The sequence below is a fragment of the Macaca nemestrina genome, chromosome 3, assembly GCF_043159975.1.
Source record: "Macaca nemestrina isolate mMacNem1 chromosome 3, mMacNem.hap1, whole genome shotgun sequence".
NCBI classification, from domain to species: Eukaryota; Metazoa; Chordata; class Mammalia; order Primates; family Cercopithecidae; genus Macaca; species Macaca nemestrina.
The window spans coordinates 35,902,671-35,929,914 of NC_092127.1; the positions used below are offsets into that span (position 1 = coordinate 35,902,671).

The 27,244-nt window shown below is 41.1% G+C and overlaps 1 protein-coding gene and 1 long non-coding RNA gene across 6 annotated transcripts in view; one reads left to right on the top strand and one right to left on the bottom strand.

The window, feature by feature from the left end:
• The window catches only part of LOC105463502 (uncharacterized), a 287,881-nt gene extending 266,590 nt beyond the window's left edge, over positions 1-21,291 (bottom strand). The window contains exon 1 of one of the 3 annotated variants that reach the window (XR_011620894.1): positions 21,025-21,291. This is a non-coding gene — a long non-coding RNA (uncharacterized lncRNA). The remainder of the gene's footprint in view (positions 1-21,024) is intronic. The other 2 variants (XR_011620890.1, XR_011620892.1) reach the window with 2 other exon arrangements.
• Positions 21,195-27,244, top strand: part of LOC105463505 (ring finger protein 175) — a 49,306-nt gene continuing 43,256 nt past the window's right edge. The window contains exon 1 of one of the 3 annotated variants that reach the window (XM_011710637.2): positions 21,195-21,415. In XM_011710637.2, coding sequence (XP_011708939.2) covers positions 21,350-21,415 — 66 coding nt within the window. In that variant the 5' untranslated portion in view covers positions 21,195-21,349. The remainder of the gene's footprint in view (positions 21,416-27,244) is intronic. The other 2 variants (XR_976374.3, XM_011710638.2) reach the window with 2 other exon arrangements.

A 27,244-nucleotide genomic window follows, 5' to 3' on the forward strand; every position in this document is an offset into this window, starting at 1 on the left:
TTCTTTTGACCCTTCTGAGCAGTCCAGCTGCAGCTATGTGGAAACACTGCCCTAAACTTAAGGCTTATGAGCTTTACAGTTGTGCTTTTCATTTTCTGAGATTTTTCATAATGAAAAAGGATCACCACTGCAAAAATGTTAATTCCTTCCCCAACTCAAATCTAACCCTCAGATAAAGAGAGCCATGATTTGGAGAGTATCCACTGTAATGCAAGGAGGAGGAAGGGGATGGTGAAAACTTGAATTAGGATAAAAAGCAAGAGACAGACATCTGTCCATTAAATGTCCCTTAGTCCTTTCCGACTGCTATAACAAAATACCTTATACTGGGTAGTTTATAAACAACAGAAATTTGTTGCTCACAGTTCCGGAGGCTGCAAAGTCCAAGATCAAGGTGGTGGCAGATTTTGATGTCTAATAAGGGCTCTCTGCTTCACAGATGGTGCCTTCTTGCCGTGTCCTCACATGGCAGAAGGGGTGAACAAGCTCCCTCTACCCTCTTTTATAAGGGCACTAATCCTATTCATGGGGCTCAACCCTCACGACCTAGTCACTTTCCAAAGGCCCCATCTCCTAACACCAACACATTGCAGATTCAATCTCAGCAAAAGAATTTTGGAGTGGACACAACCATTCAGACCACAGCAAAGTCCATCATTTTAGTATAGGATCTCCACAGCAATTCTATTAGGCTCAGAGAGATTAAGCAGCACAGCTCATCAGAGGCAGAGCCAGGGTTGAAACTAAAGGCTTCTCTGAACACAAATTCTGCCTATAGAAACATGATGGCACTCATTTATTCAATAAATATTTATTGAGCCTCTACAACGTGTCAGGCTGTGTTCTAAGTGCTGGGGATACAGACATTACTCTTGGTTCTTACAAAGCTTATATGAGAGAGTGAAAGAAAATAAATTTCATAATTACATATTTATAACTGATAAGTTACAAATAGATTACAGGTAATACATGAGGGCAATGGTTTCCCCATCAAATCTGGAATTTCTAGTGGCATTCATGTAAAGCCTTTATCTGATGACGTTTTATCAATTTAGTTTAAGTTTCCTGAATGTACATCCATGTTCATCTCTCTATAGCATCTCAAGTTCTTCTGGAATAAAGTTCCTACAGTCCACAGCCTGGGCTACATGGTTTGGATGGCCCCTTTCAGGCTCCTCTGGGCTGCCACTTGACTCTGCTTCTCATCTATTTCTACAACTCAGGACCCACCCTACTCACAGGGTGCCTATGGGCTGGATTAAAAGGGGGTGCTCATGGATCAAGGCCAATACTCATTTTAAATATTTAGAGTGGGAAACTAGGGACCTTAGAAAAGGCAGGGGAAAAAAGGGGAAGATAAGATAAAACAAAAAGAGAGGAAACAGTAAACCAAGGAATCAGGAATCAGAAGTGGGAAATATGTACAATGAGCCAAAACTAATGGAAATAAAAATTTGGAAGAAACTGACCCACCTGAACGTTCCCTTTCCATTTAAGCCAAAAGTCATGTGCTCATGGAATGGAATGCAAAAACTTCAGTTCTGGGGAGCAGGTTAATGACATACATGCCTCCTTTGGTCATGTTTTAAGGAGTTAGCAGCTCTGGTATCACCCAAATGTCTGCCTCCTGTCATACATAGTCATGTTTCACTTAAAAACAGGGGAGTGTTCTGAGAAACACACTGTAAAACCATTTTGTCATTGAGTGAACATCGTAGAGTGTACTCACCCAATCCTAGATGGTGTAGCCTACTACACATCTAGGCTATATGGTAGAGCCTATTGCTCCTAGGCTACAAAGCTATAGAGCATGTTACTGTACTTAATACTGTAGTCAGTTGTAACACAATGGTAAGTACTTGTGTTTCTAAACATATCTAAATATAGAAAAGGTACAGAAAAATATGGTATAAAAGATAAAATATGGTACACCTGTATAGGGCAGCTCCATTATAATTTTATGGGACCACTACTGTATACACAGTCTGTCACTGACCAAAATGTTGTTAGTGGTGCATGACTATATGTCTCTCCATAGACTTTCCAACTCTTCTACCTCATGCCTCTTGTTCGTATCTTTGACGAGGGCACAAGCCAATGAGACGTGCTCATTGGGGCAGAGCAGGTAGGTTTTTGTTTGATCATGATTATACCGTATCAATAATCATGATTATATTCTTACTTTTTCAACTATCAGATTTCTTTTGTGGGCAGATGAAAACGTGAATTTCCATCTACCATAGGAAGAAGAAAATAAGTAATCAAGAATATTGGATTTCTGAGTTTCCTAAGATGACTCATGATCTTAAAATGCCCAAAGTGGGGATTAGCCTAAATAGCCAGGTATAGTGGCTCATATCTGTAATCCCAACTACATGAGAGGCTGATGTGAGAGGATCGTTTGAGGCCAGGAGTTTGAGACCAGCCTGGCAACATAGCAAGACCCTGTCTCTCAAAAGACGTTTTTTAAAAACTACATATCTGCTATGCATTTAATTCCTCTTCCCTTTAATAATATAGCTTGAGAAATGAGTTGTTCTATAAGAGGTATTTATAAAAGATTTTAGGACAGCATTTTCTAAGTGAACAAAGGATGAAGGCAGTGTCTACATGCACAAACCAGTATATTGAAATTCACAGGATTAAAAACAATCAGTTTTGTCTAAAAACACCCTCCATTTCTGTCTTAGTCTGTTTTCTGCTCTGTAACAAAATACCATGGACTGGGTAATTTACAAACAATAGAAATTTATGTGCCTCATGGTTCTGGAGGTTGGGAAGTTCAAGAGCATGGTACTGGCATCCAACAAGGGCCTTCATGCTGTTTCATCCCATTGTGAAAGGAGAAAGAGTAAGAGAGTATGCAACACACAGAATGGAAAGGGACTAAACTTATTATTTTTATCAGGAACCCACTCCCACAGTAAATAATCCACACCTGCAATAATGGCATTCATTTATTCACAGGGCAGAATCGTCATGACTTAATTACCTCTTAAAGGTCTCACCTCGCAACACTGTTGCACTGGAGATTAACTTCCCAACACATGAATTTTAGTGGATACATTCAAACTATAGCAATTCCTGATTCCCTGTTCTCTCATTAAATAATGTGGCTGGACTTTTTATCTTTCAACTCTTATTTACTATCAAGTTTGCAATGCTCTTAATGGATGGGGTTACCTTGAAAAGCAAATCCTAGTATATGTATCCCTCATGCAGTCACTGAATCTGGATTATTGAACAATTTGATTTTTGCCTATGAAACACACTGCACAAACACAAATTAATTTATTAGCTCAGCAACTATTTACTGAGCACAAACTATTGACATTGGCTTATTCATTCAATAAATACAAATTGAGTGCTTACCACATGCCAGACATTGGTCTAGATGGTGGATACACAATGATTTTGCCATCCTTCAACTTGTATTCCACAGGGATTGTGTTAGGCACTGGTAATACAGCAATGAATCCTTCTCAAAAGGAACTCATAATCCAATAAGGAAGAGAGGCATGCAAACAAATAACTCCAATGCTCTATGTTAAGAGGGAGATATGTACATGCACCAGGGATGGCTTAGAAGAGAGAGTGGTTCACTTGAGTTGAAAATAGAATGTTGGGTTTAAGTGGAGATTAGGATCTGGGCAAAGGTATTTATAAGAAGAGAACTTTTAATAAGTTGAACCAGAACATCTTCTATTAAGACACAGCCTTAGAAATTAAGTATCATCAGTTTTACATATTGACCAATCAACGATATTGTGCAACATTATGCTGAAGCTATTGCCCTAGACACTACAAATAAATCTAGCATAAGACCCATAGATTTTATAGTCAATAACATTAAAACATTCTCAACTTGCAAAATGATTAAATACATTATTGCTCAGAAACAAATACTAATTAAACATAATAAAACAAAATACCTTAAAATATACTCCATTACTGTCCAGAGAGTGATACAGATAGGTAAATGCTAAAAAAAAGTTCAATTACTAAAGGTGTCAGTTAATGCAGATAGTGTTAGAAGGGCAAAGCAAAGAATCTGTCTCAAGATGTTCCAGTTCAGAGTAGTAATAACCATTAATTTATTATTTTATGTAATGAAATGAGAAAAGCACTAGAGCTTGGCGTCAGTAACCGGTACAAAATTTTCTACAGCTGTATCATCTAAAGTATATTAAGATAAATCACTTAACAGACTAGAAGTTGCAGTAAAAGTATCAAGTTCCTTGGTATAACTTTTGAAATTCAGAGAGACCTAGGCAAGTCAATAGTTTCTTCAAGCCTCAGTCTTCTCATCTATAAATAATTAAGAACTAGTACTCAGTAAGTTATGCCTAAGCTTGATACATTCTCATCTCCTTTCCATTCTCTATGCTGAAGTGTAATTCTCAGAACTTGTTTCTGTGTCTGAAGACACCCACAGCAGGAAGGGGCACTAGTCTGCATCTGCTCTTCCCCACCACCAGTGCTCCACACACCAGTTTCTTGGTACACTGGGTAGTTCAGAGCCTGAATGGTAGCAGTTCAGGCAGGCAAGAGGAAGAATGAGATCACAAATATTATCTACTTCTCTCTTCTTCAAAAAAGACTTTTCCACCTCCAAAAGAAGACTCGGGCATTTTTGTGCTGCCCTCTTCTCCCTTGGCTTCCCTAAGAAGCATCAAGGTTCCAGTCTGCAACAATCAAAGTGCTGAGAGTCAGTTCCATTACTCAGCAACCTTACACTGAGTACTCAGTATGTGCAAGGTACTGTCCTAGGTGCTGGGATTCCAATGATGACCAACACACGATGGCTACCCTTCAAGAAGCTCATGATCTAATGTAACAAATACACATATGACGGACAATAGTAACTGAGACCCAAACCTCCCCAAACATCCCTAAACACAGTCTTCCTGGGCCCCATTTGTTCTTATGGGTAGCAATAAGTTCATATTAAAATAACACTAAAGATCAAAATCTCCAGGCCCAGAAAGTTTCACTGGAGAATTTTACCAAACATTTAAAAAAGAAATAACACCAATTTTACACAATCTCTTCCAGAAAACAGAAGAGGAAGGGATGCCTCCCAACTCATTTTATGAGACTAGTATTGCCCTAACACGTAAACCAGACAAAGACAGCACATACAAAAAAGAAAACTACAAATCAATATCTCCTGTTAACTTAGACAGGAAAATCTTCAACAAAATGTTAGCAAATGAAATCCAGCAATACATAAAAAGAATAATATACGATAACTATGCTGGTTTATTCAAGGTATGCAAGCCTGGTATAATACTCAAAAATTAATTCATGTAATCTACTATATCAACAGGCTAAAGAAAAAAATCATGATCATATCAATTGATGTGATATAAAAGCATATAAAATTCAATATTCATTCATGATAAAATCGGTCAGCAAACTAGGAATGCTCTTAACCTCGAAGAGCATCTACCAACAATCCTACAGTTAGTATCATACTTAACGGTAAGTGCTTTCATTCTAAGATCAGGAACAAGGCAAGGATGTCCACTTTCTCCTTTCTTATTCAACATCATATTGGAAGTTCCAGACAGTCAAATGAGGCAAGGAAAAGAAACAACTGGCATACAAACTGTGTTTAAAATAACATTGTCTATTTACAAAGACAATTATCTACATTTTAAAAATCCCAAGGAATCTACAAACCACTCTGAGAACTAATAAGTGAGTTGGGTAAGGTCACAGGATACAAGATTGACACACAAAAGTGACTGCATTTGTACATACCAACAAGCTGTTTGTTGTTAGTATAAAACATCATAACCATTTAGAATTGCTCCAAAGAAAATAAAATACTTAGGTTTAAATCTAAATCTGTCAGGTTCTATATTTTGATAAATCCAAAATGCTGATGAAAGACATCAAAGAAGGCCTAAATAATTGGAGAGATATGCTATGATCATAGATTTGAAGACTTAATATAGTAAAAATGTCAATTCTCCCCAAACTGACTGACAGATTTAAAGCAATTCCTATCAAAATCTCAGCAAGCTTTTTGTAAACATGGGTAACCTTATTCTAAAATACATGTTAAAACAAAAATGCTCTAAACTAGCCAAAATTATTTTGAAAAATAATATAGTGGGAGAAATCATTCTTCCCATGTTGAGGCTTACTATATAGCTACAGTAATCAGGACAGTGTGGAGGACAGAACAGATCAGCGGAATAGAACAGAATCCAGAAATGAATCCAGACAAATATACTCAATTAACTTTTGACAAAGATGTGAATGGAATTCAGTGGAGTAGAAATTGCCTTTTCAACAAAGGTGCTGGAGCAACTGGATATCCCACAGGCAAATAAAAAAATTAAAAATCTAAATCTAACATTGCATATAAAAGTTAACTCAAATGAACCATTACCTTAAGGGTAAAATATAAAACTATAAAAGTTTTTGAAAAATAAGATAAATTAATCTTTTCAAGACCTAGAACGTGGCAAAGAGTTCTTAGATTTGATACCAAAAGCACAATCCACAAAAGGAAAAATTAATAAAGTGAAACTCACAAAAATGGAAAACTTGGGTATTTAAAAGGCCCTGTTAAGAGTGTAAAAAAACAAATGACAGATTAAGAATAAAAGGCTTATATCTAGAATATACAAAGAACCCACAAAACTTAACAGTAAAAAAATCAAACAAAGCACTTAGAAAATGAGGAAAGCATGTACAGACATTTCATGGAAGAGGGTGTATGTATGGTTGTGATGGTGTCTGCCATGGGCATGGGAGGAGGGAGTGGTAGTTATGTCCCGGAAACTTGCCATCCAGGTCCTATGGGACAAAGGAGACTTTCTTATAGTGCCTCCATAATGGACAAAGCTTTGTGTTTAGGGTGCCAATAAAGTGGGAATTCCAAAAACAGGAAAAGAAAAAAAGCACTTAATTTTCTGTTTTTTCAAAAAAATCATCAAAATAGTCATCATGAGAGAAAACCAGATAATTGTGTGCTTATTTATATTTTTAAAACTAAGTTAATGGATTTTGGTGTTTTTGTTTGTTTTTGGAATAAAATATGGGAATGGTGTGGGGAGGTCATAATAATCTTTTCAGTGTTTTGAACTTCTAACAAATTTAACACTCACTGATGAAAGTGAAAAGCAGGGCAGGGCTCCGAGTAAAGCATGGTCTCTAATATATTTCCTAGTCTAAAACCATTAAACACTTGTCCTACAGAGGATTAGAATGTGTGCACTGGCTCACAGCAATGCAAGGCTAGAAAAGAAAAATTAAACAAAACCATCCCCAAACCAGTAAAGTTAACCTCTGCCCAACAAAGCCAGATAGATCACCAATATGAATCCTTTACGATATAAGGAGTTATGTGGGCAAAGAAGAAGGTGGGATGGATGTGCTGAGAAAGGACAAAGTAGAGAAAATAGACAATTCAACAACAATATTTGGAGACTTCAAAACCATACTTTCGAGAGCAGAAGATCAACGAGGAGATAGAAGACCTGAATGATACTATCAGCCAACTAAACCTAGAAGACATCCAGAGAATATTCTACCAAACAACAGCAAAATGCACATTTTTCTCAAGTTGTTACATAAATAGGCCAAAGATGGTCCCTGTATATTGGCCCTCATGTTGTTTACTTCTTCACAAGAGGCTGGGACCAGTAGTTGAAAGCCCATCAGGACCACACTAAATTCTTACATCTAATTGCCATAAATATATCCTAAATAAGTATATTTTTTGCCATTTAGTGCCTATCCTGTTTTGCATGCCCTGCAGTTTTGCAAAACAGAATAGGCTCTAAATGTATCCCATATCTGCTTGTCATAGATAAGACAAACTATGTGGCTAGAAAAGACTCCACCCAATATTGCCCTTCAAAGCCATCTGATCCCAAAACTCTCCACCTTGCTGCTGAGTGACATCACCTAGACACATGAGCCCCACCTCCAATTCCCCTTCCCTCTAGAAGTTCCCTTACCCTTTTCCCCTTTTGGATGGTGGCCCTGTCTCTCGAAGGTCTCTTGCTGTGAGAGACTTCCCCTCTCCTGCAACCCTGTCCAAATACCACCAAAAAAAGCTTATTGTACAACACTGCCATCTTGTGCTCCTGTCTTTCCTTGATTAGCCCCCAAATCCTTGAACTTACCACACAAGTACAACTGGAGCGTTCCCCAGGATAGACCACATTAGGCTGTATAACAAGCCTCAATAAACCTAGAAGGACTAAACCCATACAAAGTATGCTCTCCAACCACAGTGAAATGGAGTTAGAAATAAATAACAGAAGGAAATTTGAGGAACTCACAAAGATACAGAAATTAAACAACACATTCCTAAATGTGCTTGACATTTAGGTGAATGAAAACAACAACCCAACAATGCCAAAATGTATAGGATGCAGCTAAAGCAATGCTCAGAGGGAAATAGCTGCAGATGCCTATATTTAAAAAGAAAAAAAGATCTTTGTAAAGCAATAATCTAAACTTCTACCTTAAAAAATAAGAGTAAACGAAGCTCAAAGCAAGCAGAAGAAATGAAATTATAAAGATTACAACAGACTTAAATAAAATTGAGAATAGGAAAATAATAGATAAAATCAATGAAAAGTTTATTCTTTTAAAAGATCAATAAAATTGACAAAACTTTAGCTAGTCTGACCAAAATAAAAAGAGAGAAAACCCAAATTACTAAAATCAGGGATAAAAGTGGCCTATTACTACCAACCTTTCAGAAATAAAAGAGATTATAAGATAATACAATGAACAATTATATGCTAAAAAATTGGATAACCTAGACAAAATTGAGAAATTCTTAGAAAGACAAAAAATTTCAAAACTGACTCAAGAGCAAGTAGAAAACCTTTATAGACTTACAACAAGGAAAGAGTTTGAATCAGTAATCAAAAAACTTCCCACAGAGAAAAGTTCAGGCCCAGATGGTTTCACTGGTGAATTCCAAACATTTAAGGAAGAATTAACATCAGTCATTCACAAACTTTTCCAAAAAAAAAAAAAAAAACAGAAGAGGAGGGAACATTTTCCAACTCATTCTATGAGGTCAATATTACCCTGATACCAAAACCAGGAAAAGAAATCACAAGGAAGGAAAACTGTAGACCAATATTCCTTATGAACATAGACGCAAATATCCTTAACAATGAAGCTGTATATTAAAAGAATTATACAACATGATCAAGTGGCATTCATCCCAGGAATGCCAGGTTGATTTACCATATAAAGAACAATCAATATAAGACACTATATTCATGGAATAAGAGAGAAAAATCACATGACTATATCAACGGATGCTGAAAAGCACTTGAAAAAATCCAACATCTTTTCAGATAATAACACTTAGTAAACTAGCAATAAAAAGGAGCTTCCTCAACCTGATAAAACCATCTACATAAATCTCATAGTTAACATCATACTTAATAGTGAATGACTGAATACTTTCCCTTTATGATCAGGAAAAAACAAGTATGGTACTCTCTCACCACTCTTATTCAATATAGTACTAGAAGTTCTAGGCAACACAATATGGAAAAAAGAGAAAACCAAAAAATGAAAGAAAGAAGCAGAAGAGAGGAAAGACAGAGAGCCTGAGAATCCAGATTGGAAAGGAAGAAGTAAAACAACTACTTCTATTCACAGAAAACATGATTTACATATAAAAAATTCTAAAGAAGACACTGAAAAACTACTACAACTAATAGGAATTCAGCAAGTTTACAGGATACATAATCAATATGCAAAAATCAAATATATTTCTATAGCAATGAACAATACAAAAATAAAATTAAGAAAACAACTATTTAGCATTAAAAACAATAAAATAATTAGGAATAAGTTTAACAAATGAAAAGTGTAAACTTGTAAACTGAAAACTACAAAACATAATTGAAATAAATTTTAAAACTAAATAAATAGAAAAGCATCCCACATTCCTGAATTGGAAGACTTAGTATTAATATAGTGATATTCCCAGATTGGTCTATAGATTCAATACAATCTTATCAATATTCTAGCTGCCTTTTTGGCAGAAACTGACAAACTGATTCTAAAATTCTTATGAAAATGCAAGGCACCAGGAATAGCGAAGACAATCTTGCAAAAGAAGAAAAAATTTGGTGGGGTGGAGGGAAGAATGAGCAAAGTTGGATGACTCACACTTTCCTTTTTTAAAACTTAATACAAAGCCACGACAATCAACACACTGTGGTACTGACATAAGGATGGGCATATAAACTAATAAAATTGAATTCCAAAAGAAACCATTATATTATGATCAATTGATTTTTCACAAGGGTGCCAAGACAGTAATTCAATGGGGGAAAGAATAGTCTTTACAACAAATGGTACCAGGACAATTGGATAGCCACATGCTAAAAAAGAAAGAAAAGAAAGAAAATCAAGAAAAGGAAGGAAGGAAGGAAGGAAACTAAAATGAACTTGGACTCCCTACCTCACACCAAATATAGAAATTGATTCAAACTCAATCAAAGACCTAAATCTAAGAACTAAAATTATAAACTCTTAGAAGAAACATAGGAATAATTTTTCATGTCCCCAGATTAGGCAGCGGTTTTTTAGATATGACACCAAAAAAAAAATGGGTAAATTTAAAATTTTCATGTTTCGAAAGTTTTATCAAATAAATGAAAAGACAACCTAAAGAATGAGAAAAAAAATTTGCAAAGCATATATCTAACAAAAGACTGGCACATAGAATATATAAAGAACACTTAAAATTCAACAATAAAATAACTAATAACTCAAATTAAAAATGGACAAAGGAACTGAATAGACTCTTCTCCAGAGATATTCAAATGGTGAACCTGGGCAACACAGTAAGATCTTGTCTCTATAAAAAACTAAAAACTTAGCCAGGTATGGTAGCATGTGCCTGCAGTCCTAGATACTGGGGAGGCTGAGGCAAGAGAATCACTGTCACACCCTGCACTCCAGCCTGAGCAACAAAGTGAGACCTCATCTCAAAAAAAAAAAAAAAAAAGACATTCAAATGGACAATAATGACACAAAAAGATGCTTAATATTATTAGTCTCTAGGAAAGTATTTAATACAAATCAAAGCCACAAAGAGATATTACTTTATACCCACCAGAATGGCTAGAGGCAAAAAGTCAGATCATAACTGTTGGTGAGAATGTGAAGTAATCAGAACCCACATACATTGCTACTGGGGTTGTAAAACGATGCAGCTACAACTGGAAAACAGTTTACCAGTTCTTCAAAATCTTAAACATAGAGTTATCATATGAACCAACAACTGCACTTGTAGACATATACTCAAGAGAATTAAAAACATATATTCATAAAACATTTGTATATGTATTTTCATAGCATCATTATTCATAATAACCAAAAAGTCTATCAAATGATGAGTGGATAGAATGTAAATGTCTTTGTAATGAACTATTATTCAATTATAAAAAGGAATGAAGTACTGATACATACTAAAACATGGATGAACCTTGAAATAATTATGCTATGAAGCCAAGCACAAAGGCTTCTTGTATGATGCTATTTATATATAATATTTATTACAAACCATAGAGACAGAAAGTAGACTCGTGGTTGCCAGGGGATAGAAGGGGGAAATAGGGAGTGACAGCTATTTCTTTTTGGGGTGATAAAAATGTTCCGGAATTAGATAGTGGTGATAGTCATTTTGTGAATATACTTAAAAAACACAGAATCATAAACTTTTTTAAAAAGGATGAATCATAAAGTATATAAATGATACCTCAAGCCTGTTTGTTTGTTTGTTTGTTTGTTTGTTTTTTAAGGCAGATGTTCCAAGATCACAGAGTTAGGGTATATTATAATTAAGACTTGAGGCCAAATGTGTTTGATCCTAAATGCCACTGTCTTAACTACCAACTATATTCCTGTACCTCCTTCCTTTCTCACATTATAGACGTCCTAGGAAATGTTATTCACTCCTGGAAAGTTTGCCACTGTCGAAAACTAAATCTTTATCTCTAACCTTTCTTCTGACTTCAGTTTGTCTCCTAACTGTGGACAACTATGTCTGTGTAGCCTAGAGGTGTCTCAAAACGAATACACATTAAACCAAACTTAACTTCACTTACCACCTTTTCTTCCTTTTCTGAACAGTCTTATTGGTAGTTAATCCCTTATTGGCTGGTGTCCTTTCCATTGCTCATGCCATTCAGAAAGCAAAGATAATTACCCAACCCTAAGTTCAGTAAATGATCAAGTTTTTCTTGCTTAGGTTACCAGTTCTGACCATGTTATTTGGCGATTCTTCACGCAAACAACATATTACCAAGAGACTTTTTCAATTTCACTTCACTGCTAATAATGCCTTAAGTATATACTTACAGTACAGACAAATTAACCAAGGGGTAAAAATAGAGACCCTCTCTCCAAAACAGTCCAGAGAGCAAGGCAGGGCTCTGATTCAAGTCTTGTAGTGAGTGTGTGGGCCCAGATAATGCCCTTCTCCCACATTTATCACAGGCTAAAACTTCCTTTGAGTTGTTCACTTAAAGTCACCACCAAAACCATGGCCATTTTCAAGGGTATCTGTAAGATCATCAGGAAAATCTTACACTAGTAAAGCCTAACTATTCCTTAGATTACCTACTAACCATCACATCCAGGATGGTTTCTAAAATTTTCCTTCTTTCAAAGCCCCATAGAACGTTTTTACTACAAAAATTAAACATATTAATCAATTTTATATCAACATATTTAATTTTAAAAATACTCAAATTTAGGCCGGGGCAGTGGCTCACACCTGTAATCCCAGCACTTTGGGAGGCCGAGGTGGGTGGATCACCCGAGGTCAGGAGTTCGAGACCAGCCTGGCCAACATGGTGAAACTTGATCTGTACTAAAAAGGGCGTGTTGGCAGGTGCCTTTAATCCCACGTACTCGGGAGGCTGAGGCTTCAGAATTGCTTGAACCTGGAAGGAGGAGGTTGCAGTGAGCAGAGATCATGCCACAGCACTCCAGCCTGGGTGACAGTATGAGATTCCATCTCAAAAAAAAAAAAAGAAAAGAAAAGAAAAAAGAAAAATACTCATACTTAGATAACATGCCTAGCACAAAATTTTTGTTTATAACCACTTAGTAACTTGGAATATTTGAAATCCTTTCCACAGAAAAGGCAAAATCAACTACAAAAAAAACCCAAAACACAGATATTCTATTTCTGATACTCCCAAATAATGTAAATGTGTTTTATTTTCCTGTGTGCACTATTCTAGCTATTCTGCAAAGTGCTAGGATTACTGCATTTATAGGATAAATTTAAAAACCAACTGTATTGCCAACACTCACTTGTGCCACATATTGTCAGCAGTTACATGGCTAAATACCAAAATGTATGTTCACTCAATACAAGGCTAAGAGAACAGGTGGAATGGAGCAGACCAGGCCTTACCATTCGCACTGCTTGCCTTCTCCCACCCATATCTTGGCATCTCTAAGTGATGGCAAAAGCATATCCCATTTTGAGTAATAAATTATACAATAAGAAGTAGTAGATGCTTATAAGAATATATCATAAAATATGAGTATTATAAGATATACTCAACTATAAAAGTATAAACTCATTATAAAATAAGGAGTATACACTCTGCACTGCATGGAAATACATTAAGAGCACATTTTTTAAAAAATTGTATAGGTTTTTGGGGAACAGGTGGTATTTGGTTTACATGAGTAAATTCTTCAGTGGTGATTTGTGAAATTATGGTGCACCCATCACCCAAGCAGAGTATACTCTGAACCCAATTTGTATCTTTTTATCCCTCAACCCCTTCCCACCCTCTCCTCCTGAGTCCCCAAAGTCCATTGTATCATTCTTATGCCTTTTCATCCTCATAGCTTAGTTCCCACTTATGAGTGAGGACATATGATGTTTTGTTTTCCATTCCTGAGTTACTTCACTTAGAATAATAGTCTCCAATCCCATCTAGGTTGCTGCTAGTGCCATTGATTCATTCGTTTTTATGGCTGAGTAGTATTCCATCGTGTATGTATATAACACAGTTTCTTTATTCACTCATTGATTGACGGGCATTTGGGCTAGTTCCATATTTTTCCAATTGCGAATTGAAAAGCACATTTTATATCTCTTTTCTTAAAGTCTGTATCCTGCGCCAAGTTCTCAATGGGCCTGTAATGGATAAATAAGGAAAGGCTGTGGCCACACTGACAATGACACCCTCTCCTTCCTGGAGGAACCTCTGCAGGTGATGAGCTAACGAAAACCACCTGTCCTCACTCTCCCTGCATAAGCCAGTGAGCGGCCTGGGGGCAGGATCGCCCATTTGATTTGGCTCCAGGCCAGGTATTTACAAGCTGTAGTGGTGCAATGAAAGAAGATTGAAAGAGGGTCTCTGTTCTCCATGCGTTTGCAGTGGGTGGCTGACATACTTACAAGCATCTTTAAAACAAAGCAGTCTGGAGTAGAGGGAGATGCAAAAAGTTGGGAGCAAAAGGCTGAGAGATGTATTGCCACTGGGTTCTGAGAAAGCCCGGGGAGGGAACAGGAGAGGGGTGGGACTTTGGCAGATTTAAATGAGGAAATGAAAGGGCTTCACAAGCAGAGGGGATGGCCCAGAAGTCCTTATTCATCTTTATTTGTAAAATGAGGATTATTATAATAACCTACCTGGTACCGAGTGTAAGGTTCTAATCATGAGTTGTCCTGGTTCTTGGTGCGTTGAACAAAGAATTGAACAGCACCCGCGAGCAAGCAATGAAAGCCTAGATTTACTGAAGCAGAAGGCAATAAGACCGACAGCACACTTCACAGAACGCAACCAGAGCCACAAGTGGCTCAACAGCCCGGGTAGCAAAGTCTTCTGGGGTTTCAGTACCCTCTAGAGGTCTCTCATTGGTTACACCATACGTAAATGAAGGGCTAGCTCACCGCCAATCAGAGGCCAAAGTGAATTGGGCTGCAGCCAATCCACGAAGGTATGATTGGCACCCTATGCAAATGAAAGTCCTAGAATGGCCCACTCATAGGCCAGAGTGCAGGTTTGGCCCGTGGCCAATCAGACGCTGGCATGGACTGGTGCCTTATGCAAATAAAGGTCCTAGAATGGACCGACAGTAGGCCAGAGTGCAGGTTCTTCCTTTTAATTTAGTTCCAGGAAGTTTGCGTGAATTGGCCTTAGGTTCCCTGCCTTCAGACCCCGTTCTCCCGCCTCAATAGTGCTGTTTTAGGATTAAATATATGTAAAGCACCTGACACTATTCAGGAGTATATGTTTTAGCTATTGTCATGGGTAGAAAGCAGAGTAAGAGTTCAGGCCAGAAGGAGGGCAAAAAATAACTGTGTGCTCTTGGTGCTTCTATAACCGATTGTTTCAAGCCCCTAGGGAAGACAAATATCTAAAATCAAGAAAAAATAAGAATATTAGTACTTTTCTTTCACCAGAATGTGACTTTTTGGGACAGAGGTGCATGTCATCTTGCACCTCTGGCAATTAATCTGAAGTATAGGAATTATGAGGGCAAGTCCTTGGTCTTAACTAGAAATGAAAACAAAAACACAGGACACGGTATCAGGACAGGATTTCCTGAGGGCACCTCCAGTGAAGCAATGGGCCTCCCCACACAACCTAGGGGTTAGGCCACTGGAACAGCAGTGGTTGCTGCTACGCATTCTTAGATAAAGCAATTCATCTCTTTTGACTTAAATGTCTTCATCTGTGAACTGTGGATGGTGATACCTATCACTGGGAGTCCTTTTGAGGATTAAATAATATCAGACATATATCGCACTTAGCCAGTGCCTTGGCACACTGTTGGTGTTTGATAAATATTAACTCTTTTTATAGGTAGGACAGTGGAGACTAGCTTGCCTGGGACGGGCTGTTTGGCTTCTTAGTAAAGAAGAAACTTCTTAGAGGAGGCACTGGGGAAAGGAAGACAAGGAGAGGGGAGGAGAAGGAGCCCCATCAAGGATTTAAACGTGGTTTTCCCTCCTGCTGAGAGGGCCCCTGCACTCAATAAACTGGAATGACCCTAGCTGAACTTCCAGGCTTGAAAGTATAGTTGTTTTTTAAAAGGAGTTCTTCTTTTTCAAGATCAATTGTTCAACAGAACTGAAAAGCTTGCCCTCGGAAGAGGCTCAATCCTAAAACCTGCAGGGTAAACCATTAAAAGAAAGAATGTGCCATTACTCAATAGGGAGCAGGGAGCACCATGCATACACTGTCTGAATGCTGCGACTCTGCTGCCTCTTCTATTCGAAATTAACCAGAAATCCGAGAACCTGAAAGCTGAGTCCTAGCTAACATTATTTAAATGAACCGGCTGTTACACAAACCTTAAACCACATGTCATTTGGTTGCGGGGCTGCCGTGGGCCAAGAGACATTAATACTGATGGTTCCCAGCTCACAAATGAATTGTGTTCCAAACGTGCACTTGGAAGGCTGTGGTTTGAAAGGCAGAATGCACTTTTCCATAGAAGCAATGTTATAAATGGCAATTAGGGCTACAAGCCAGCTCACAAAAAGCCATGTAACCATGATATATCTAAACACCATACATTTTAGCCCAAAAGAGTGGAAATCAATAGTGTTACAATACTAATAATTAAAGGATGAGATTAAAAAGTCTTTCATTTGTTTGGAGTACTAGTGCTTAGGCAAAAACAGATTTAACTAAAGGAAGATGAAAACTCTATCCAGTTAGGCAGAGGGGCCAAGGAAAACTGGGACTGTAAGTCAGGAACCCTGACAGTTGGTAATCAGACCAACTTGCAGGATTTCTGCCAACTCTAAGGAGCTAGTGTCTGCATGTGAAGAGCAACCTAGCACCCAGAAAGGAGTTTGGGGCGGGGGTGGAATGGAGGGTTAGGATGACTGAAAAGAAGTTAGCCTGGTCATTCCTATGCAGCTATTTCATCAGTCAAAATGGGACCTGGCTTCAGCATCCCTTCCCTCTTGGGTGATTATTCCTATTTATAACAAATCCAACCCTGGCCCCAAGAATCACTGGAGTCCAGAAAGTTTGGTGTCTTTTTCATACTGATTTCTGAGATCAGACAAGCTCTTGGATATTCACACAGACTGGATGGATTTTCACCTCCCAGCCCTGCCCCCATGTAGAGGAACCTCTCGCTTGCTATCCCCTTCACAGAAGATAAGTTTTGCCAGTTGCCTGGAGTCTCCCTCTGCCATCGTACTCCACAAATGACCAGCACTGCACCTGGCTGGAGACATTCTGAATCATTTAATCCAGCTTAAAGCTAAGGATCAAATACACATTTTATTTGGCAATATGAAAAAGACATGAGATATCTGTATATGGTATATGAAATATGAAAAAGACAAGAAAAGAGGAAAGGAGTAAATTGAAAAAGGAAGTTACTTGAAAAAGGTCATTTGCAAAGCAATACAATGGAATTCTGCAAGATCTAACCATTAGGTGGCACCATGGGCCCAAGGTAGTTTGGTGGCCCCAAGAAAGTGGAGGAGAAAGGGGGAAAATTGATGAGTGGTCTGTGGGTAGGAAGGCTGAACGGAGCCACAGCAGAACAAGTAACCAAACATATACAAGCATTGCTGTGAAGTGTGGACTCTGAATTAATCCACATATTCATAAATTCAATCATTAATTCCCTTAAAATTATTTTTAAAGTCTCATAAATTTTATTTATACAAATTGATTTATATCCCTTGCCCATTTATATTGATCTATGCTTTTTAAAAATTAAATTCTAGCAGTTCTACTTGTTCTGAGTACTAGTCCTTTGTCAATGAGATATATACAAATACATTCTGGTTCATGGCTTGCCTCTTTTTTAATGGCAAGTTTCTGTTGTACAGAAAATTTTCATTTTAATATAGGCTAACATTTTTTTCTTTGCAATTTGTTCTTTGTGAGTCTTGTTTAATGTATCTTTTCTTATCTTGAGACCATAAAAACATTCTTTTAGATCATCTTAAACTTTTGCTTTCTAACCACCAGTTTTGTGTTGGTATGATATAATTTTTTTTTCTTATGGATAAACCGATTACTAAATAATCAATTTTTTTCTGCTGATTTGCCACTCCTCTCATAAAACTAGTTTTTCATAAATGTATGTGCCCATTCTGTTCCTTGAGTCTGTTGATTCCTGCACCAAATATCACAATCAACTGGCTAGTGATTCTTGACCCCACCTTGTTTCTCAAACACATTTACCACATTAGCTAATTTCTTCCATTGCATCATTACAACCACCTCAGGACTCTGGATTGCAGGACATGAAGGAGGATGAACAGACTACAGCTAAAATGCTGAAGAGATTAGTGTTAAGCAGCAGAACACAGTTCATCTATTCCAGGACAGAAGACAGAGTCAGCCGCCAACCATTTGATTTGGAAAACAAAATTTCAAATTAATTAACCTTGGTTCAGTGAACTACGCCAGAAAGCATTGCCTAACTTACTGGGAAATTAGATCTTCGTTCTGAATATCTGCAATTTGATCATAGAAAAAACCAGGTATAAGAGGAGGATAGATTAGAGCAAAGCCATCATTACTGACGGGGGAGAAATGCACTTTTTGAGTTTTATTCTGATATGATTGCTGAGCTGAAGACAGAAGGAAGAGCTGAAGACAGAAGGAACGTACATGGGTTTCCAGTGAAGTATGTGGGTCTTTTTGGTGCCAATCAATCAGGAGAGAGAGTTTCAAATCAGGGACCTAAGACTTATATAACAATAACAGGTCAGAATTTTATAGAAAGGGAACATCCATCTCCATATGGACTATTTTCACTTCATTATTTTGCTGCCTTGGGAGAATCTAGATGAATGTGAGGATATCCTGGGCTGGAGAGAAAAAAAATGGCTCTTGCCACATGAACACAGGCCACAAGATGGGTAGAGATGTAACATGTCCAAATGAACCCACTATTTTTGTGTCCCCAAATCTGCTGCTCTTTCAATATTCCCATTCTCAGTAATGGCAGTGCTGTCTGCCCAAATGCTACACTGCCCAAGCCACATGCCTGGGCACCATGCTTGGAGATGAATCAAGTACAGTAGATTCTATTACCTAGTTCTCCCATCCCCAAACACATCTCTCCATCTCCCCTCCACTCCACCCCTGCACACACTCACTCTCACCATCAAGGACACTGTCATCCTGAGAGCTGAAACTACAGCAATAGCTTTCTGGCTGATCCCTCTGTCTTGAGTCATAGTCATAGCCCTCTTCCCCACTCTTGAAGCCAAAAGGCAAGTCTGGTAATGTCATTTTCTTGCTTAAAACTCGGTAATGGCTTCTCATTCTCCTGAGGCTACAGTCCAAACTGTTTAATATTATTTATGTGGATCTGGTGGATTCGGCCCTTGCTGACCTTCACAGCTACTTCCTTGAGAGATTAAGAACCCAGACCATGAAGTCAGTTTTCTCTGGGTTCAAATTCCCACTGCCCCACCTATTAGCTTCAAAATTTGAACAAACTTCTGGACCTCTCTGTGCTTCCGTGTTCTCCTGTGTAAAAAGGGGACAGTCACAATGCCCACCTCACAGGGTTGTCACGAAGACTGAATGAGCTAACACAGGTAGAGTGCTCAGGTCGGCACCTGGCACACGGTATGCATTCTATCAGTGTTAACCATGATTTCTATTTCTCCAATTCATTATGCCTTCTCCAGCCTCCGGGCTCTCACATCCCCTATTCTCTCCATCTCAGACACTCTTTCCAACACATTCTCATCATGCTACAAGGTAGTCTTCAGATGTAGGCAACAGCCCCAGCGGCACCTGAAAACTTGTTCAAAAGACAAATGCTCAGGCCCCACCCTAGACCTACTATATTAGAAACTCTAGGGCTCAACTCCAGCAATCTGAAGGTTTTTGTTTTGTTTTGATTTTTGATAGAGTCTCGCTCTGTTGTCCAGGCGGGAGTGCAGTGGTTCCATCACAGCTCACGCAGCCTGAACCTCCCGGGTTCCAGCGATCCTCCAGCCTCAACCTCCTGAGTAGCTGGGACTACAGGACTACAAGTGTAGCACGCCCAGCTCACTTCTGTATATTTTATAGAGATGGGGTTTCACCATGTTGCCTAGGCTAGTCTCAGACTCCCGGGTTCAAGCAATCCGCCCGCCCTGTCTTCCCAAAGTGCTGGGATTAAAGGCATCAGCCACTGTGCTTGGCCAGCACTCTGAGTTTTAACAAACTCAGCAGTCCTCCATGGGATTCTGATGCCCAGTTAAGGCTGGAAAACCAAGGCATCATCCGTGATAATTGTACTTAGATGCTTATTTTTCTCTATCCCCTGTTAGGCTCTACGTTCCACAGTGGCAGAGAAATGTCCATCTTAGTCCGTTTATCTCCTTTGTAGGTGTTGACAAATAGGAGCCATCACACACTGGAATGGAGTAAGCCATATTTCGTAGGACACAAGATCTAATTCCGTGCTCCTCTTTTCTGTTTCCCCAAATCAACACAGAGGTATTTCTAAAGTCTTGCCTAAAAGTCCCAGCTTGTTCTCAACCTTGAAGCCAGGCTTAGGCTCAAGCTGTAAAGGGGGAGGGGAAACCCTGGGGGTAGAGGGGCAAAGGCAAGATGCTTGCGTCCCAGGGGCCCTGCATGACCTGGAGCAGCACAGGGGCCAAGAGGGTCTGCGCTCTCCCTAATCTGGAGTTTCTCTCCGGCACCATCTTTGGTGGAAGCACAGATAACTGAGGAAAGTCTGTATCTGCACAGCCATCCGAACTCCTGCCTCCTAACAAACACCTCTGAGGAAGAGAGCTGAGGAATCAATCTCTCTCCCTCTCTCTCTCTCCCCCCCTCCCTCCCCCCCCTCCCTCCCTCTCCCTCCCTCCTCCCCTCCCCCCTAGGCCCCCTCATAGTCCTCCCCATTCTTCCCCTCCTCCCCAGCCCCCCCCTCCACCCTCCCCAGCGCCATTTCTCACTCCACTCCTCTACTCCCCTCGCTCCCTACCCACTTCTGACCCCTCCTCCAGTCCTGCCGCCGGGTAACAAAACCGCTGGTTCCCGCCACACGCACCCGGTAGGCTCAGGACGCCTTACTGGCGGCGATGGCTGGCTGAATAGCTTCCCAACAGAGAGGCCTGAGGTCCTGAAGGAGCCGGGGGTGCTGGCGACCTCGAGGCCGCTGCTGGGGAGGAGGCTGGCCAACGTACAGGGGGCGGAGGCGGGGCGCGCCGGGAGGCACCCATCTCCGCCCCGCACAGCCCAGGCGGGGCCGCCGCTCCGCCGCAGATCCGGCTCTCACCCTCGGCTCCCGCGGCCCCGCGGCGCCTACTTCTGCGGACTCTGCGGGACCCTCCCCCGCAGGCGCTGTGCGCTGGAGAAGGCACAGGCGCGCAGGCATGGCCGCGGGGGCGGCCGCGCGGAAGGCAGAGTCGGTGCTGGAGGCGCCCCCGCAGCAGGAGCAGGTACCGGCGCCGGGGATGCGGGCGTGGGGGACGCCAGGCCGGGGTCCCGGGGCTCACGCTGGTGCCAGGCAGGCTGCACAGACTGGTCTCCAAGACCCCGGGCCCCACCGGGGAGAATCAGCCCTGGAAGGACGTGGGGATGGACAGATGACCTTCTGGAAGATGCCACCGCGAGGGGTGCCAGTCCCTCCTCCACTCCCTCCCTCCCACTTCTGTGCGGTCCCCGCTACCTTCCTTTCTTCCTTCTGATCCTCTTCCTTCGCTCCATCCCTCTCCTCGCATCCTTGCACTTTCTCTTCCAGGCTCACCCCTTACAATTCTGCCCTCCTTAGTGACCGCCAGTGCCCTCCTCCCTCCTCGGCAGAAGCCCCCAGGGCCCAGAGTCAAGGTCATAAGCACCTAGGGAGGGGAAGGGGTGTGCTCCAGGCTCTTGGGTAGACCTTTCTGGTTCTCAAACTCGAGTGTCTTCAGAATCACTCGGAGGACCTGTTACCACGCAGACTGCTGGTCTGTGTCCAGGATTTCTGATTCAAGATGTGTACCCTGATCGTCAGCTTGTCTTGCCTGGTGCTCAACCTAGCCCATTTCTGCTCCTGCTGGCCTCAGTTGCAAACCCAATCTTAATTTATTCTTTATTCATAGGACAATTCTTCTTAGGCTGCATCCAGGTACCAGGAGAGTTTGGGGGTGGCAGAGGGTAGGTCTTACCTGGAGGAACCCAAATCCCATCCGTAAAATGAGGACAAAAATAACTCTTAAGGGCAAAAATAACTCTTAAACAACAACAAAAATCACTCATAGAGCGGGTAGGAAGAGATTAGTGTCCCAAAATAGGTTCAGGCAAAGAGCTGTAAGATTTCTGAGAAGGGCTTGCTCCTGACTGCCCTTCTTCTCCTCCAACCCGTGAGGGTGTGGCATTCGAGCTGGGTTTTGGGGAATGAACAGGATCTGACCTCATGGGCCAGAGAATTCTAGATAGAGGGAACAGCAGTACCAAATGGCTTGGAGATTATTTTTAATGTTGGGATGGATGGCCATGGGAAAAGGCAGAGAGAGGGGACTGTCCACTCTGACTGGCAGAAACCTAGGGTTCAGGAATGCTTATAGCAAAAAATAAGGGTGGGCTAGGCTGTGGAGGGACTTGTATACCACAAAATGGGGAAACTTATCATGAAACTCCATGACTTTCTTGCTGGTTTCAAACCCAGATCATCGAAAGGGAGGTTCTGAATTGATGAATGCATGCCAGGAGGGCCAGCGGATCTAGTACTGGTGGCTTTGCTGCTGATCTTTGCTCTTCCTTAAGGCTGGCATCACTGCCTAGTCTGCTGCCCTCAGGAAGTATGGCCTCTCTGTTGAGGCTGCCCTAGGAGGGACTCACAGCTTTTCCCTTAATCCCTATGGCAAGACAGTGTAGTCCAGGGCCCAGCAGCCAAGGCATTACCTGGGAGCCGGTTAAAAATGCAGAGTCTCAGTTCTCATGCCAGACCCACTGAATTGAAATCTGCATTTTAGCCAGACCCCAGGGTGATTCATCTGCACATCAAAGTTCAAGAAGTGCTGGTTTCTTGACTTTACTAGAGCTGGGGATAAGAAAGGGAAAATAGAGATAGTTACTGGCCAGCCTATTATCTGATAGCTTCCCTTTAGTTTGAACCTCACACTATTTTATTTTCCTTCACCACGCTTATTACTACCCGAAGTACATCTATGTGTGTATTTGATTGTCTAAGAACCTCCTTCAGCATGAAAGCTCCAGCAGACAAGCCAGGTGGTCTGCCTCACTTGCTCCTGTATTTCCAGGATCTAGAACAGTCTCAGCAAATGGCAGGGCCTCAATAAATATGGAATGAATAAATGAACAGTAACATACAACCTTAGGATGTGAGACCCTAACTCCATCGTACCTTACTGGACAAACACCATCTCCCTATTCCCATCTTCCACCTCCCCAGCTACAACCCCCGGGGTCTTTTGAGCCTGCAACTGGTTAGGTATGTTTGAAACTCCTTAAATTTGAAGTGTGAGAGAGCAGAGAGCATGGGTTTAGGAGTTCCCTCTTCTGTTTGTGTAAGGCTGGCTTTCCAGGCTCGGATCTCTCCTGAGAGCTAAGAGGACCCACCACTTCTCCAAAACTGCTCTCTGCTTTGGGGTAGGCCACACACAGCCCCTCCTCTGCACCCACAGGCATGCAGCCTTGCCTTGTGACATGAATTCCTTACCAATGAATACAGCCCTCTAAACCTAACATTCCTACCTGGCACTCACATGTGGCCCAGGGGCATCACTAGTTTCTGAATTCATTGTTCTGGCTTTGCCACTTGGGTTAGAAAGATTTTTCTAACAGGTGGATTTTGTGAGGGAAGAGTTGAAAGTGGGGAAATCAGTTTGGAGGCAGCAGTTCAGGTGACAGATGATGAGAGCCAATTCCAGGCGTGGGGTGGCAGTCTCCAAACACATGGAGTGTGCCATGTGCCAGACATGGGGATTCAGTGTGGGGATGAGGCCAGCCCTGGCCCCCTACAGATTCAGGTAAGTAAATAAGTCATCAACAATGCAGACTGGTAATAATGTTCAAGGTGAGTAGATATCCTGGGAGGGGCCTCACTGAAAGGGTGTCCTGGAGTAAGTGGGATCCAAGGATGAGCAGAAATGAGGCAACCCAGCATGGAGGCTGGGAGTGGACGGAGAGCATTCAGGGACAGAAAAGCTCTGCTTGGCTGGAGCAGAGGGTGTGTGCAGGGGCAGTGGAGAGAAGGGAGGCTGAAATGGGATACAGGGCCTTGTGAGCCATGTTGGATTTCAGGCAGAAAGACAACAGGATCAGTCTCCCTTTAATGGGAGCACTCTTACTGTCTGAAGAGGGAAGAGAGTGAAGGCAAGGGCCTCAGAGGAGGGGAACACCCTGCATGCTGGCCTCCATCTCATCCTCCCCTAGCCACCCTAGCTAAGGAGTGACAGCCCTTGCCCCCTGTTGGTTATTCTTTATCACACATTCTATTTTCTTCATAGAATTTACTTCATTAGGCAGTTGTTTTGTTTGCTTGTTTATTGTGCATCATTTCCTCTAGAACACAAGGTCCTATTCATGAGAACAGGTACTTTGTCTTTCTCACCCTTGAATGCCAGCTCTTAACCCAGTGGCTGGCACACGGGAGGCACCACTCCATATTTGCTGAATGAATGACAAAATGAATGGCATAGAAGCCATAGGGGAGGAGAGACGGGGGCACGTTTGTGAGGCATTTATAGGCAGGGTCAACAGGAGAGTAGTGGGTTGGAGGTACAGAGTTGGTTAGGGGCAGGGATGATGCCCCAGGCTTTTCTGCTTTGAGCAATTGGATAGATAGAACAGGATGCGGTAACCGAGAAGGGGTGGGGGGGACACGAAGTGGGAACAGCTTGGGGGCAAACAATTATATTCATTTTAGGGCAGGTTAATTCACATATCTGAGAGAGAGATTCCCAAGTGGGGCTATGTAGGAGGCGTTCAGAAACATCTGGAGCTCACACAGATTTAGCTAGCCAAAAGAAAGATATAAGAGATCGATACAAATACAGTGCTGGAACAGGAAAAAAGGACATGGCAACTGATCAGACAAGGAAAGGAATAAAAGAGAGGACAGAGGCAAGCTTACTTTTGTATTGTTCTTTTTAGTGACATATGTTCATGTAGAATACACTTAATGTAAAGAAGTATAAAAAAGAAAGTAAATGCCCAGGATGTATCACCACCCATGGAACATTCCTGTTAATGTCTTGGGAGCCATTCTTCTGGGCTTTTTTAATTCCACATGTCTCTTTATGTAACTTTATATTTACATAAATAGGTTCAGATTATACACAACTGTTTTGAAGCATGCTTTTTCTGTTAACAATATGTCATGAAAATATTTATATGTCAGTAAATATGAATCTGTGTTATCATTTTATAGCTTACAGATTGTTTTATGTAGATATACAAAAATATGGGTCTTTTTCATCCATCGGGCTGGGTACTAGGTGGGTATTTCATTTTTAAAACAGGTATCTTTCAGTCCTTGGAAATTTTCTTGTATAATTGCTTTTAAACTTCCTGCCATCTGTTATCTTCTTCTCTGGTTCTAGAACTCTTTTTTTTTTTTTGGACATGAGGAGATTTCCTGGCCCAATTCTCTGATATTCTTATATTTTCTCTTCTGTTTTCCATCTCTTTGATTATTTCTGAGTTCTTCAATTTATCTTCAATTCTTCATTTGATTTTTTATTTCTGTCTTCCTATTTTTAATTTCTAAGAGCTTTCGGTTGTTTTTCTATATTCTTTAAAGCACAGTTTTCTTGTCATCATGGGTGCAGAACTCTTTCCTGTCTCAAACGTCTTGTGATGTTTGATTGTCCACTTGTATCTAAGGTGAGACAGTACAGCACTGTTAAGTTATTGCTACCAGGGAAAGCTTGTTGACAGGCAGTCTTCAGTGGAGGGTGACCTGGCTGGGCCTTTTCATAGAGAGAACAAGGACTGTCCATATCTATAGGTCTGTTCTCTTGGCTTAGATTGATTCATTCTGTGTGTAAGGGGCATGTCTGGCTACCATCTAAGTGGGCAAGCCCATGTCTAACATGCCTAGGCCAAGAGCACAAATGGAGGGCCTCATGCCACATGTCTAAGTTTTATCAACTGATCTGCTCTCACAGCCCTGCCTGCAGGTCCACCTGTGGCCCGTGTAGCCACATTCTCCCTACCTGCACTGCTGGCTGCAGGCTTGAGTGGTAGCAGGGATCTGCTGGGACAGGGAAGATGGAAGTTTCAATGTACCTGTACTAGTTTCCTAGGGCTGCTATAACAACAAAAAATGTATTATCTCACAATTCTGGAGGCCAGGAGTTCAAAATCTAGGTGTCAACAGGGTCATGCTCCCTCCAAAGACTGTAGGGGAGACTTCTTATTTGCCCCTTCCAGTCTCTGGTGACTCCAGGTGTTCCTGGCTTGTGGCTGCATCACTCCAGTCCCTGCTTCTGTCTTCACATGGCCATCTACTCTGCCTTGCTACTCTGTGTTGCTGGATGTCAAACCTTCCACTACTTTCTCTTGTAAGGACACTAGTCATTGGATTTAGGACCTGCCCTAAATCCAGATGATCTCATTCTGAGGTCCTCAATTACATCTGCAAATACCCTATTGCCAAATAAGATCACATTCACAAGTACTGGGGGTTATAACTCAAACTATATCTTTTGGGAGGACACAATTCAACCCACTACAGTGCCTAAACCAGGGATGCGGACTGACCTCACTGACTCCCAAGGAAGCTGTGGTAGATAGGATCTCCCACCACATACCTCACTTTTCAGACTTGGTATTTCCAAGCAGTTCCAAGCTGCTCCCAGACTACCTCACTGCAGTTAATTGAGGAGCCTCATCAACCAAGATCCCACTTAGATGGTGTGGGATGGCCAAATTTCAAAACTTTATCTCCAGTTTCCCAGAGCACAGGCTATTCTTTTTCTTCTCCCCAACCTGCCAGTCCCCTGGGGTGTCAGCCCTACATCATCTCTTTCCATTTAGGGTCTACTCACTCAATCAATTACCAGACTTTCAAAATATTTTCTTAAGAGACAGAAAAGACACCGGGCACAGTGGCTCATGCCTGTAATCCCAGCACTTTGAGAGGCCAAGGCAGGCAGATCACCTGAGGTCAGGAGTTCGAGACCAGCCTGGCCGACATGGTGAAACCCTGTCTCTACTAAAAGTAGAAAGATTTAGCCAGGCATGGTGTTGGGTGCCTATAGTCCCAGCTACTCAAGAGGCTAAGGCAGGAGAATCACTTGAACCCAGAAGGCGGAGGTTGC